Source organism: Balaenoptera physalus, assembly GCF_965194825.1.
Source record: "Balaenoptera physalus genome assembly, chromosome: 20".
NCBI classification, from domain to species: domain Eukaryota; kingdom Metazoa; phylum Chordata; class Mammalia; order Artiodactyla; family Balaenopteridae; genus Balaenoptera; species Balaenoptera physalus.
The window spans coordinates 48,606,329-48,621,401 of NC_138901.1; the positions used below are offsets into that span (position 1 = coordinate 48,606,329).

The window sequence follows — 15,073 nt, forward strand, 5'->3', positions numbered from 1 at the left end:
CATTCAATATCCTGTAATAAACCATAATGGAAAAGAATATGAAAAAGACTACGTATATGTGTGCACGTGTGTGTGTATGTGTATAACTGAATCACCTTGCTGTACAGAAGAAATTAACACAGTGTTGTAAATCAACTATACTTCAATAAAATAATTTTAAAAAACTGCAATGAGATATCACCTCGCACTCTTTAGAATGGCTACTATAAAAAAAGAAAAGGAAAGAACAAGCATCATTGAGGATGTGGGGATATTGGAACCCTTGGGCACTGTTGGTAAGAATGTAAAATGGTGCAGCCACTGTGGAAAACAGTATGCAGGTTCCTCAAAACTGAAGATAGAATTGTCATTATGATCCAGCAACCCTGCTTCTGGGTATGTCAATGGAAGTAATCAATAACCAATCTATAATAAGAATAGAAGAGAGTTTCATTCGAGCCAAACTGAGAACTACAGCCCAGGAGACAGGCTCTCAAACAGCTCTGAGGAACTGTTCCAAAAAAGCATGGTTTTCAGCACAGTTTTATATCTTGTCAGAACTAAGAACATCAAAAATGACAGTGGTATGTTCCTTCAAGGTTTGAAAAAAGACAGATCATCATGTCACATCGAGTCAGTATGGCCTTGATGCTTGGGAAGGGAGGCTTATCATCGAAGGAGTACCAGCACTGGCATCCCAGGAAGGAAGGCATTTATCTCTATCTTTAAAAATGGACATTCTTGGGCTTCCCTGGTGGCGCAGTGGTTGAGAATCTGCCTGCCAATGCAGGGGACACGGGTTCGAGCCCTGGTCTGGGAAGATCCCACATGCCACAGAGCAACTAGGCCCGTGAGCCACAACTACTGAGCCTGTGCGTCTGGAGCCTGTGCTCCGCAACAAGAGAGGCCGCGATAGTGAGAGGCCCGCGCACCGCAATGAAGAGTGGCCCCCACTTGCCACAACTAGAGAAAGCCCTCGCACAGAAACGAAGACCCAACACAGCCATAAATAAATAAATAAATAAATAAATAAATAAATTTGTTAAAAAAAAAAAAAAACAAAAACAAAAACAAACAAACAAAAAAAAAGGACATTCTTTACTTCTGGACAATGCACCTTTTTTTAAATGGTTAAAGCAGATGTCCAAGGTATGTTTAAATAGGCCACAAAACAGGCATAAACTTTAAGTTAAATCATGTATAAGCCAGAATGACTTCAATATATGGAAATTTACTTCAATATATGGAAATTTCAATACTTCAGTATATGGAAGTCATAATATTTCTTCCATCAGGTGTATATCCAAAAGGATTGAAATCAGAGTCTTGGAGAGATATTTGCACAACCATGTTCACAGCAGCATTATTCACAATAGCCAAAAGGTACAATCAACCCAAGTGTGCATCTGTGGATGACTGGATAAACAAAATGTGGCATATATAGGTACAAAATGGAATGTTATTCAGCCTTAAAAAGGAAGGGAATTCTGACACATGCTATAACATGGATGAGCCTTGAGGACATCATGCTAAATGAAATAAGACAGTCACAGAAAGACAAATACTGTATGATGCTGCGTTTATGAGGTATCTAGAGTAATCAAAGTCATAGAAACGGAAAGTAGAATAGTGGTTGCCAGTGGATAGGGGAGGGGAGAACAGGGAGTTATTGTTTAATGGATATAGAGTTTCAGTTTTGTAAGATGAAAAGGATGCCAGAGACTGGTTGCAATACAATGTGACTAGACTTGATACAGAACTGTACAGTGAAAATGGTTAAGATAGTAAATTTTATGTTATGTATTTTTTTAAAATAAATTTATTTATTTTTGGCTGCGTTGGGTCTTCATTGCTGAGCGCGGGCTTTCTCTAGTTGTGGTGAGCGGGCGCTACTTTTCGTTGCGGTGCATGGGCTTCTCATTGCGGTGTCTCTTCTTGTTGCGGAGCACGGGCTCTAAGCACGTGGGCTTCCGTAGTTGTGGCTCGCGGGCTCTAGAGCGCAGGCTCAGTAGTTGTGGCGCACGGGGCTTAGTTGCTCTGTGGCATGTGGGATCTTCCCGGACCAGGGGTCGAACCCGTGTCCCCTGCATTGGCAGGCGGATTCTTCACCACTGTGCCACCAGGGAAGTCCCGTTATGTGTTTTTTTCACCATAATTTTTTTTAAAAGCTGGGCATGGAGATTTGGAAGAAGAGGGACAGGCTTGCTGCTTGGCTTGCCACAGAGTAGGTTCTTGCACCTAAATGTGTCTCAGGTCCCTTTTAGCGTCAGAGCACTCCCTGGATCCCGGCTCAGCCTCCAGAAGCCAGAGCACATGGGCAGGGCCAGCTCTGGAAGGGTGACCCCTTATCTCCTCTTTATAATCTTCTTTTTTTTTTTTATTGAGGCATAGTTGACTTACAATGATACCTTAGTTTCAGGTGTACAACATAGAGAGTCTATCTTTTTATAGATAATGTAAAGTTATTATAAAATATTGGCTATATTCCCTGTGTTGTATATTACTTCCTTGTATTTTTTTTTTTTAATGAAAGGAGAGATAAATTTTACTTAGGTAGTAATTTTACTACTATTTAAGCATTAAAACATTTATGGAAATTTATTAGTTAAAAAAAGTTGTTATTTATTCTCCTACAATATTTTTATTTAACATCTGTAGGCTCTGTATTTCTTTTTTAAATTTCTTTTTAAAATTTTTATTGGAGTATAGTTGCTTTACAATGTTGTGTTAGTTTCTACTGTACGGCAAAGTGAATCAGTTATACACACATATATATCCCCTCTTTTTTGGATTTCCTTCCCATTTAGGTCACCACAGAGCATCGAGCAGAGTTCCCTGTGCTATACAGTAGGTTCTCATTAGTTACCTATTTTATACATAGTATCAGTAGTCCGTACCTTTTTTATTTTATACCTAGTAGATTGTACCTCTTAATCCCTTTCCCTTATCTTGCCCCTTCCCTCACCCCCTCCGCACTGGTAACCACTAGTTTGTTCTCTGTATCTGTGAATCTACCTCTATCTTGTTATATTCCCTCGTTTTTAAAATTTTTTTAGATTCCACATACAAGTGAAAACATACAGTTTTGTCTTTCTCTGCCTAACTTCTTTCACTAAGCATAATCCCCTTCAGGTCCATCCACATTGTCTCAGATGGCAAAATTTCATTCTTTTTTTATGGCTGAGTAATATTCCATTGTACATATATACTGCATCTATTTTATAAATAACACATTATCTGTTGTCTTTTTTTTAATTCTTGAATTTTATTTTATTTATTTTTTTATACAGCAGGTTCTTATTACTCATCAATTTTATACACATCAGTGTGTACATGTCAATCCCAATTGCCCAATTCATCACACCACCACCACCACCCCCCCGCCGCTTTCCGCTCTTGGTGTCCATACATTTGTTCTCTACATCTGTTCTCAATTTCTGCCCTGCAAACCAGTTCATCTGTACCATTTTTCTAGGTTCCACATATATGCGTTAATATACGATATTTGTTTTTCCCTTTCTGACTTACTTCACTCTGTATGACAGTCTCTAGATCCATCTACGTCTCAACAAATGACCCAATTTTGTTCCTTTTTATGGCTGAGTAATATTCCATTGTATATATGTACCACATCTTTATCCATTCGTCTGTCGATGGGCATTTAGGTTGCTTCCCTGACCTGGCTATTGTAAATAGTGCTGCAATGAACATTGGGGTGCATGTGTCTTTTTGAATTATGGTTTTCTCTGGTATATACCCAGTAGTGGGATTGCTGGATCGTATGGTAATTCTATGTTTAGTGTTTTAAGGAACCTCCATACTGTTCTCCATAGCGGCTGTATCAATTTACATCCCCACCAACAGTGCAAGAGGGTTCCCTTTTCTCCACACCCTCTCCAGCATTTGTTGTTTGTAGATTTTCTGATGATGCCCATTCTAACTGGTGTGAGGTGATACCTCATTGTAGTTTTGATTTGCATTTATCTAATAATCAGTGATGTTGAGCAGCTTTTCATGTGCTTCTTGGCCATCTGTATGTCTTCTTTGGAGAAATGTCTATTTAGGTCTTCTGCCCATTTTTGGATTGGGTTGTTTGTTTTTTTAATATTGAGCTGCATGAGCTGTTTATATATTTTGGAGATTAATCCTTTGTCCGTTGATTCGTTTGCAAATATTTTCTCCCATTCTGAGGGTTGTCTTTTCATCTTGTTTATGGTTTCCTTTGCTGTGCAAAAGTTTTGAAGTTTCATTAGGTCCCATTTTTTTATTTTTGTTTTTATTTCCATTACTCTAGGAGGTGGATCAAAAAAGATCTTGCTGTGATTTATGTCAAAGAGTGTTCTTCCTATGTTTTCCTCTAAGAGTTTTATAGTGTCCAGTCTTACATTTAGGTCTTTCAGTTTTTCACTATTGAGAATGATGTTTGCTGTGAGTTTGTCGTATATGGCCTTTATTATGTTGAGGTAGGTTCCCTCTATGCCCACTTTCTGGAGAGTTTTTATCATAAATGGGTGTTGAATTTTGTCAAAAGCTTTTTCTGCATCTATTGAGATGATCATATGGTTTTTATTCTTCAATTTGTTTATATGATGTGTCACACTGATTGATTTGCATATATTGAAGAATCCTTGCATCCCTGGGATAAATCCCACTTGATCATGGTGTATGATCCTTCTAATGTGTTCTTGGATTCTGTTTGCTAGTATTTTGTTGAGGATTTTTGCATCTATATTCATCAGTGATATTGGTCTGTAATTTTCTTTTTTTGTAGTATCTTTGTCTGGTTTTGGTATCCGGGTGATGGTGGCCTCATAGAATGAGTTTGGGAGTGTTCCTTCCTCTGCAATTTTTTGGAAGAGTTTGAGAAGGATGGGTGTTAGCTCTTCTCTAAATGTTTAATAGAATTCACCTGTGAAGCCCTCTGGTCCTGGACTTTTGTTTGTTGGAAGATTTTTAATCACAGTTTCAATTTCATTACTTGTGATTGGTCTGTTCATATTTTCTATTTCTTCCTGGTTCAGTCTTGGAAGGTTATACCTTTCTAAGAATTTGTCCATTTCTTCCAGCTTGTCCATTTTATTGGCATAGAGTTGCTTGCAGTAGTCTCTTAGGATGCTTTGTATTTCTGCGGTGTCTGTTGTAACTTCTCCTTTTTCATTTCTAATTTTATTGATTTGAGTCCTCTCCCTCTTTTTCTTGATGAGTCTGGCTAATGGTTTATCAATTTTGTTTATCTTCTCAAAGAACCAGCTTTTAGTTTTATTGATCTTTGCTATCGTTTTCTTTATTTCTATTTCATTTATTTCTGCTCTGATCTTTATGATTTCTTTCCTTCTGCTAACTTTGGGTTTTGTTTGTTCTTCTTTGTCTAGTTCCTTTAGGTGTAAGTTTATATTGTTTATTTGAGATTTTTCTTGTTTTTTTGAGGTAAGCTTGTATAGCTATAAACTTCCCTCTTAGAACTGCTTTTGCTGCATCCCATAGGTTTTGGATTGTCGTGTTTTCATTGTCATTTGTCTCTATGTATTTTGTCATTTCCTCTTTGATTTCTTCAGTGATCTCTTGGTTATTTAGTAACGTACTGTTTAGCCTCCACGTGTTTGTGTTTTTTACGTTTTTTTCCCTGTAATTCATTTCTAATCTCATAGCGTTGTGGTCAGAAAAGATGCTTGATATGATTTCAATTTTCTTAAATTTACTGAGGCTTGATTTGTGACCCAAGATGTGATCTATCCTGGAGAATGTTCCATGCACACTTGAGAAGAAAGTGTAATCTGCTGTTTTTGGATGGAATGTCCTATTAATATCAATTAAATCTATCTGGTCTATTGTGTCATTTAAAGCTTCTGTTTCCTTATTTATTTTCACTTTGGATGATCCATCCATTGGTGTAAGTGAGGTGTTAAAGTCCCCCACTATTATTGTTCCTGTCGATTTCCTCTTTTATAGCTGCTAGCAGTTGCCTTATGTATTGAGGTGCTCCTATGTTGGGTGCATATATATTTATAATTGTTATATCTTCTTCTTGGATTGATCCCTTGATCATTATGTAGTGTCCTTCCTTGTCTCTTGTAACATTCTTTATTTTAAAGTCTATTTTATCTGATATGAGTATTGCTACTCCAGCTTTCTTTTGACTTCCATTTGCATGGAATATCTTTTTCCATCCCCTCACTTTCAGTCTGAATGTGTCCCTAGGTCTGAAGTGGGTCTCTGGTAGACAGCATATATATGGGTCTTGTTTTTGTATCCATTCAGCAAGCCTGTGTCTTTTGGTTGGAGCATTTAATCCATTCACATTTAAGGTAATTATCGATATGTATGTTCCTATGACCATTTTCTTAATTGTTTTGGGTTTGTTTTTGTAGGTCCTTTTCTTCTGTTGTGTTTCCCACTTAGAGAAGTTCCTTTAGCATTTGTTGTAGAGCTGGTTTGGTGGTGCTGAATTCTCTTAGCTTTTGCTTGTCTGTAAAGCTTTTGATTTCTCCATCGAATCTGAATGAGATCCTTGCCGGGTAGAGTAATCTTGGTTGTAGGTTCTTTCCTTTCATCACTTTAAGTATATCATGCCACTCCCTTCTGGCTTGGAGAGTTTCTGCTGAGAAATCAGCTGTTAACCTTATGGGAGTTCCCTTGTATGTTATTTTTCATTTTTCCCTTGCTGCTTTCAGTAATTTTTCTTTGTCTTTAATTTTTGCCAATTTGATTACTATGTGTCTCGGCGTGTTTCTCCTTGGGTTTATCCTGTATGGGACTCGCTGCGTTTCCTGGACTTGGGTGGCTATTTCCTTTCCCATGTTAGGGAAGTTTTCGACTATAATGTCTTCAAATATTTTCTCGGGTCCTTTCTCTCTCTCTTCTCCTACTGGGACCCCTATAATGCGAATGTTGGTGCATTTAATGTTGTCCCAGAGGTCTCTTAGGCTGTCTTCATTTCTTTTCATTCTTTTTTCTTTATTCTGTTCTGCAGCTGTGAATTCCACCATTCTGTCTTCCAGGTCACTTATCTGTTCTTCTGCCTCAGTTATTCTGCTATTGATTCCTTCTAGTGTATTTTTCATTTCAGTTATTGTATTGTTCATCTCTGTTTGTTTGTTCTTTAATTCTTCTAGGTCTTTGTTAAACATTTCTTGCATCTTCTCGATCTTTGCCTCCATTCTTTTTCCGAGGTCCTGGATCATCTTCACTATCATTATTCTGAATTCTTTTTCAGGAAGGTTTCCTATCTCCACTTCATTTGGTTGTTTTTCTGGGGTTTTATCTTGTTCCTTCATCTGATACATAGCCCTCTGCCTTTTCATCTTGTCTCTCTTTCTGTGAATGTGGTTTTTGTTCCACAGGCTGCAGGACTGTAGTTCTTCTTGCTTCTGCTATCTGCCCTCTGTTGGATGAGGCTATCTAAGAGGCTTGTGCAAGTTTTCTAATGGGAGAGACTTCTCTGTTGTCTTTTTGACAACAGCCATTCTGACAGGTGTGAGGTGGTGTCTCGTTGTGGTTTTGATGTGCGTTTGCCTGATGATTGGTGATGTTGAGCATGTTTTCCTGTGCATGTTTACCATCTGTATGTCTTTTTTCATGTGCCTGTTGACCATCTGTATTCAGGTCCTCTGCTCATTTTTTAACTGGGTTATTTGGTTTTTTTGATATTGAATTCTAAGAGTTCTTTATATTTTTGGATACTAACACCTTATCCAACATATCATTGGCAAATATCGTCTCTCATTCAGTAGGTTGCATTTTCATTTTGGTTATAGTTTCATCTTTACAGTCTTGATCGTGGTAAAAACCCATCCACTTCTTTGCCTTGTTGCCTGACCAATGACCTCTGTCTGTCCTATCTGAAGATCCAGGGACCAGCTTCAGAACATGCTGGAAGGAGGGCTTGGCTCTCTGGTATGAACCTTGTAAATTATCCTATGGACATCCCATCTACTCACCCAACCATCCATCCACCCATCTATTCATCCATCTACCCATCCATTGTTTCAAAATGTATTTGTTGAGTATCAGCTCAAGAGGCTGAAGAGGTGCATATGGACACCCATACAGACAGACCCTGCCTTCATGGAACCTACTCTGGTGGGGGATGTAGGGAGGTTAACAGGAGAATAAAATGCAGTGTGATATGTGCTGTGATAGGGTCTTCTAGCGCTAACTTAGGAGCAGCGCAACTACAACTGCTTTCTCTTTCACTCTGTGATGAGAGTTCACAAAGGAAGTTTAGTTTTAGGCTGTGACTTGAAAGATTAACAAGACAACCAGTAAAGTGGGGAGAGAGATGCAGGGAGAATGTGTCTGAGAGAAGCAAGGTCATAGACAACTCCCTGGAGATAGTAGAAAATGCAGTTGAGGATCTGAAAGCAGTTGAGCCAAGGAAGGAGTGGTAAGAGCTGAGGCAGAGGAATGCAAGGAGAGGATCTTGTAGGGTTGTTTAAGCACCTTGCAAGGTGCTGAGGGGGGATGTGAACATGTATAAGACAAAATGAGTGGACCCAGTTTGAGAGGCAGTGGAAGACAGGGGAAGAGATCAGAGCAGACAACCCTCACACCCTGTCTTCTCTCCTCCAGGCTGGGTAGTCTCAGGTCTTACAAATCATTCCTGGGGCTCCCTGCTGTGTCCAGCCATCCCTGTCTTTCCAGGTCCACTTAGGTTGTACCCCTGTGGGCCCCAGGCCCAACCTGCTCAACCCAGTTCCTCAGGGGCCTCTGTCTGAATGTCTGGCTCCCATGTCCAGGTGTGAACTTCCTAAACCTCACCTTTGGGCCACAGCCTCAACCCCGGCTCTATCTCCAGCTTATCTGCCAACTGCTCCTGAGGATAAACCGGTTCTTGTGAGCCAGAAACCATCTCCTCTCACCTTAGGGCTTCCTCAGCTATTCTCAGATGAACTTCTCAAGGAGGGTCAATGGTCACAGGGCACTCCTCCCTGAGATAGTGCTGACGCCTGTCACCCAAAGGGTGACAAGGACTGAAGAAGGAGAGTCACAGCACCTGCCATGAGTTGCTCATGGTCCATTAGGGGTCACAGAAACAAGAATAGTTATTTACAGCATTAACTGAAGGAAAAGGAAATGGGGCAAATGAGAACTGAACTAAGCCTGGTAGAGGAGGGCCCTGCCTGTGATTGCCAGGCAAGGGAAAGCTCTTGTAACACACGTGATAGATGGAGACTTCCCGCCTTTGAGACGAATTAGTCACTGATGGGGCCTGGCTGCTGGGGACGTGATAGTCCCCCTACACCAGTCCGCAAAAGAGAGTCAGCAAGAGTCCCAAGAGTCTATGACTTTGAAAGGGGCTGTACGTACAAAGCCGGGGGCTCTCAGTGAAAGAGTGGTCATCTAATTTGCAGTCAAATGCTCCACCACTGAGCTATTCCCCCACAGGAGCCATCTAATTTGGAAAAATTGAGTTTTGTCCCGGCACCATCACAGGGGCCCAGGGCCTGGAGGGTGGGCAAAGAGCATGGATGGTCTTGGATATGAATCGGGTTCTCTTTCAGCTCACACGCGCTGTGTGACCCTGGCAAGGGACTTCACTGCTCTGAGCCTATATCACAGGGTTGGTGTGGAGAGTTGGGTAAACTGGGAAGCAGGTTACACACCTAGTGGATGTTGTTCCTCTGGGGGAGGCTCAGCCCTGCTCCCCTTGTGGCTCCTCCAGAGCCACAGGCCAGGGGAGAGGCCTCCTCCAAGGGCGAGACAAAATCAGAGAATGTCTTAAGTCTCTGAAACCCTTTGTCTCTCCCCGAGCTTCTGGACTCTTCCTCACCTTGCCCTGGGCAGGTGTCAGGTTGGCTTCGTGGGAGTGGAAAGGCCATAAATAGCCTGAATGGGGGCTGGGCGGGGGGATGGGCTGGGGTGGGGTGAAGCAGTCTGTTTTGTTGCACTGTAGCTTCCCACCCAGCCTGGCCCCAGGAGCCCTTTGACCTGGATCCATGCATAGCTCTCTGCCCATCCTGCAGAGGGCACTAAGGTCAGGGCAAGGTTGGGTGGGGGGTCTGTCTCACACAGACCTCATTGGCTCTAGGAGAATCTCATTGGCATCACCGCCCAGGCCAAGCTGCTGTACTCCCTGGAAACGTGGTCACCAGCTCTCAGACCTGGTCCCACACACCCACTTTCCAACCACTCAGAACCTTCTTCCTTTCACATCTTTGCCCAGGCTGTGTTGACTTCCTGAAACCATCTCCCTGAGACACCCTGCCTTCTTGTCCCGGCACACAGATCATCACACTTGAATAATCAACAGAAATATGGATTGAGCTTCTACTCTGAGCTGTTTGGGGTGGGGAGGTGGGAGGGTAGCAAGAGACAGAGGCTCTGGGTAGATCTATCCACACACTCCATCCTCCAGGTCTTGGCTCACTCTTGCCGCTGCTTGTGATCATACCTCTGTCACCTTGGGGCCAAGTTAGACTCAACCTTCAAGTCTTCACTGAGGTGTCACCTTTTCCAAGAGCTTTTGCTCAATACTCCTACTGTTTCCTTTCACCTGGAGTTGCCATACTGGTTTGGACCTCCCCAGGGCACTCCTAAAGCATGTTTGAATTCTGGCTGGCTTGTGTCTTGGGGCCTCGGTTATCCCAACTGTAAAATGGAATAGTAACACCTAACTCCTGGTGTGGTTGTACAGAGTAAATGAAATAGTAAACTAATAAGCTTGTACTGAATGCTGAACAAATGTTAACTATTACTAGCAGCATTTTAATCTCTCTGCATCCTTAACACCGAGTCCAGGGCTGATGATATAATCAGTGTCAAATACTTGTTTGGTGGATGGATGGATGGATGGATGGATGGATGGAGAGATTAAATGTGTTTCCAAAATATAAAACAATCTTTGCCAGTGTTCCATGGGAGCTTGGGGTTGGGAGTGGGGGCCAGGAAGAACCTACAAAAGTGAACCTTTACTGTATACCTATCATACATCAACACATCAACAAGGAAGTGGCTGTTCCCAAATTAAGTCAGTGCAGAGGGCTTCCCTGGCGGTCCAGTGGTTAAGACTCCACACTTCCAGCGCAGGGGGAGCAGGTTCAAGCCCTGGTCGGAGAACTAAGATCCCACATGCTGCACAGTGCAGCCAAAAAAATAATTGTCAGTGCATCACACAGCACACAGTGAATACGAGTTGGTCAGTTCCAGTGGCTCTGACAGTTTCCTTGATACCTGGAAGGAGAAGGGCTTGCTCCAGCCCTTCCTCAGTCCTAGACTAGAAATCCCCAGAGGGCAGGATGTCTCTGGAGGCTGGGCTGCCCCACCCAAGGCCCTGTATAAACTGCTCAGAGAACTCCTCTTTGGAGGAGTAAGAGGAGAGAGGGGGCCTGGGCTGGGGAGGGTGCTCTGGGTCTTGCTCTGTGGATGCCGGCTGTGGGGCTTCCCAGGCACCCTTCCCTCTCCTGCTCCTTCCATATTCAGCCCTTAGTAGCCCACACACAGAAGGAATTAACTCTGGGCTCAACTTCTTGAAAGAAACTGAAGGCTTTATTCCTTGATCTTGCCCTCCTCCTTTTCTTTGCAAAGTCTTCCTGATCTTTACACTTCCTGCAGATCCCTCTTCCTTACTCTCACCTCCCGGACTCCAAAAACACTCTGATTGCCAGGGTGGGTCAATGGTTAACCCTCCAGCGGCTTTATATAAGCCTGCCTAGCCGCCTACCTGCTGCACTGTCGGTCCTGCAGTTCCCTGGATCTGGAGGGTGACCCGGCAGCCCACGTGGATCCACACCATGGCCACCTGCTGGCAGGGCCTGTGGGCCTATCGCTTCTACCTGATTGTATTCTTCCTACCCATTATCCTGCTGCCTCTGCCCATCCTCATCCCAACTAAGGTAAGGACGTGGGGTCCTGGGCACAGAGAAGCTCCAAGGGAGCAGGGGAGGGGCCGTCTGGCCCTGGGGTTGGGCATCCTCAGGACCAGCATCACCCACTCATCCCTCCTAGCCTGACAGCCTAGGCTGTCACCTCCTGGTCCTCCCGAGGCCTGAGGACTAAGAGGTCAATGGGGGCTTTTGTTCGGCACCCAGTAGTAGGAGCCCAATGTGAATTGCTTAGGTGCACTTGGTATCTACTCCCTTGGGAGGCAGGAAACCAGCTCCGTAAAGGAGGTGCAGATGGAAGCAGTTGAGGTTGATTGGGAGGGTATGATCCGGGCTAGCTGCTTGAGAGGGAAGGAAGGGGATTAGGAGGAAGCTGGTCTCAGGCAGTTTGTGCAGTTAAGAGTACAAACAGAAAGAGAAGGCACTCACCTGTGATCCCAAGAGCTAAGTCTCCTGCGGAGGAGGGGTGGGAATTGAACGAGGAGATCCTGACAGTGGGCAATACAGCTGCACACCTTGAATGGAGGGGCAAATGCCACTGCTTCCTGCCCACCCCCATGCAAGCAGCAGGAGTCATAACTTCGGCTCTCATTTACTGGAGCCCCCACTGCATACCCTGTACCATGTACCCAGGAACACTCTCTCCCATCTTATGAGGCAGGTCTGACTCCCATTTTACAGATGGGGAAAGTGAAGTTAAGTCACCCAAAATCCCAGGGCAGATCCTGTTTTCTGGAGGTCAGATAGTATACACTTTGGGGCTCCCCCTTGTTAGTAAAAGAAGACAAAATTATGAATCTAAAATTAACACGGGACTTTGGGAAGGGTAGGTCCAGGAGGTGGCCTTGAAGTCCAAGCTTCACAGGAAACCTCCCTCTGGCAAGTGGCATAGTTAGGCAGTGGCAGAGCTGGGGGTGTGGCCTGGCTACAAAGCCTGTGCTGCCTGCCTCCGGAAAGCTGAGACCGAATCCTGGCCCTGACCTCACCCTACACCCGCCACCCCACCCTCACTTGCCCATTGAGCCATTTGCTTCCTTTAGTCACAGACAGGGAAATCGAGGCAAGATTTTTGTTCAAGGTATCCCAGAAGGGTAAGGAACTAGGGAGGTAGTGGCACAGCTCCTGGTAGGTGACAGGGCCTGGCTGACCTTTGAGATGACCCTCATCCCATGCCAAAGCCAGTGGCATCTCTATGCTAGGGACCCATCAGATCAGTTTCCAGACAGGCTGAGCCAAGTGTGTTAATCCCGGAAGGAAGGACAGACAGGAACTGTGATTCCCATTTTACTCCCCAAGAAGGTACAGCCCAGAAAGATTTAGAAACTTGCCCTCGGTCACTCGGGAAAGCCTGAGTAGTATGAGAAGCCAGGCCTCCTTGTGGGAGTGCGATGTGTCAGGAGCCCCTGTCTTCCCTGTGCTGTACCCCTCCCTGCCGCCTGCTTCCCGCCTACAGATGTTGTCTCCCCTGTCCTGATTCAGATGAACTGTCCCAGGTTCCATCTGTGGAAGCCAGCCCCTCCACTGGGGCCCTGGATACCAGTCCCTCTAAAGGACTTTGCTCCTGTAATTATCCTCTCCTCTCCTGCATCATCAACTTTTCCCTCTTTGCCTCATCTCTCCCATCAGCATGCAAACAAGCTCTAATCCCTCTCACATTAAAAGACAAACAAACCCTCCTGCAGTCCCACAGTCCCTCCACAGATACCTCCTTTCTCTGCTCTCTCTCACAAAAGGCCTCAGAGACTGACTACACTACCCGTCTCTCCTTAGACAGACAGCTCCAGTCTCCAAGACTCTACCTACCGAGGGCTCTTGTCAAGCTCCCATCAGCGTCCGTGTCACCAAACCCCTGTTCCATGCTCGCCTTCCTCAACCACTCGGCAGCGTTTATCACAGCTGGTCACCTCCTCTGTGCTATGCTGTCTTCTTTTGGCTTCTCCTGGTTTTCCTTTACCTTTGACCACTTTTCCTGGCTCCTTCTCCCTATCCTCACTCTCCCCCAGGTGATCTTCTGTTGTCTCCTGCCTTAAAAAGCATCTCTATGCTGATGATTCCCCAATCTGAAACCCCAGCTCTAATTTCTAAACTTGTGTTATCCAACTAACACTGGACACCTCCCCCCCGAACATTTCCTTTCACGCAGCGTACACGTTGGCATATCCAGATCACAACCCTGATTACTCACCTCAGCTGACGCCCCCCGCGATCTTACTCATCAAGATATGGCTCAACCGTCCACCTCAGAGCCATTCCTGATGCCTTTCTTTCCTTCACTTCCACAAGCACCAGCAGGTCCTGTTGACCAGTGTTTTCGCCAAAAATACACTGAATGGAATCGCTTTCCACTACCTCCACTCTGGTCCTGGCCGCCATCGTTTCTCTCCCATCCCTACTCCTCCCCAGACCATTCTTTTTTTTTTTAATTGAAGTAGAGTTGATTTACAATGTTGTGTTAATTTCTGCTGTATAACAAAGTGATTCAGTTGTACATATATGTACATTCTTTTTTATATTCTTTTCCATTATGGTTTATCACAGGATATTGAATATAGTTCCCTGTGGTATACAGTAGGACCTTGTGGTTTATCCATTCTCTATATAATAGTTTGCATCTGCTAACCCCAAACTCCCAGTCCATCCCTCCCCCACCTCCCCCTCCCCCTTGGCAACCAGAAGTCTGTTCTCTACGTCCCCAGACCGTTCTTCACCCAAACTCCAGGATGATCTATTCCAAACATAAGATCACTACCCTGCTTAAAACCCCACATAGGCTTCTCGTCAAACTTAAAATAAAATCCAAACCTCTCAGGGTAGGCACGAGTCGTCGGGGGCTCCTGCCCCGTATCCTACCTCTTATTTGCTCTTCTCCAGCCTCTCTCTTCCTCAAATAGCTCATCTTCCTGCCTGCAATGTTCTTCTCCCAGAGGCCTCCCTCTCACTTCTTACATGTCAGCTGAAATCCACGTCCTCAGAAAAGGCTTCTCTGAGCAGCACCAGTCATTCTTTATTACAAACACCTGTTATTTAAAGGGCTTTCGCTCTCTGAAATGATGTATTCCTTTATTTTCTATTTATTCTCTGACCCCCCTACATTAGAATGTAGGCTCCGTGAAGGCAGGGACTTTGTCTTTTTCCATGCAGAACCCCCAGTACCTGGCACATAGTAGGTGTTCAACAAATATTTGTCAAATGAATGAATGTGGGCAAAGAGGGCCCCGTTGTGACTTCCTGCTGAGTCCCTGCTCTCTGCAGTGGATCCCGAGCTTACCTCCATG

The 15,073-nt window shown here is 44.2% G+C and overlaps 1 protein-coding gene across 2 annotated transcripts in view; it reads left to right on the forward strand.

Moving 5' to 3' along the window:
* SLC13A2 (solute carrier family 13 member 2) overlaps positions 1-15,073 on the forward strand; it is a 52,962-nt gene that overhangs the window by 20,042 nt on the left and 17,847 nt on the right. Inside the window, exon 2 of one of the 2 annotated variants that reach the window (XM_082442276.1) lies at positions 11,662-11,810. The exons of the other annotated variant lie outside the window; for it this stretch is intronic. Coding sequence (XP_082298402.1) covers positions 11,709-11,810 — 102 coding nt within the window. The 5' untranslated portion in view covers positions 11,662-11,708. The remainder of the gene's footprint in view (positions 1-11,661; positions 11,811-15,073) is intronic. 2 annotated transcript variants of the gene reach the window in all.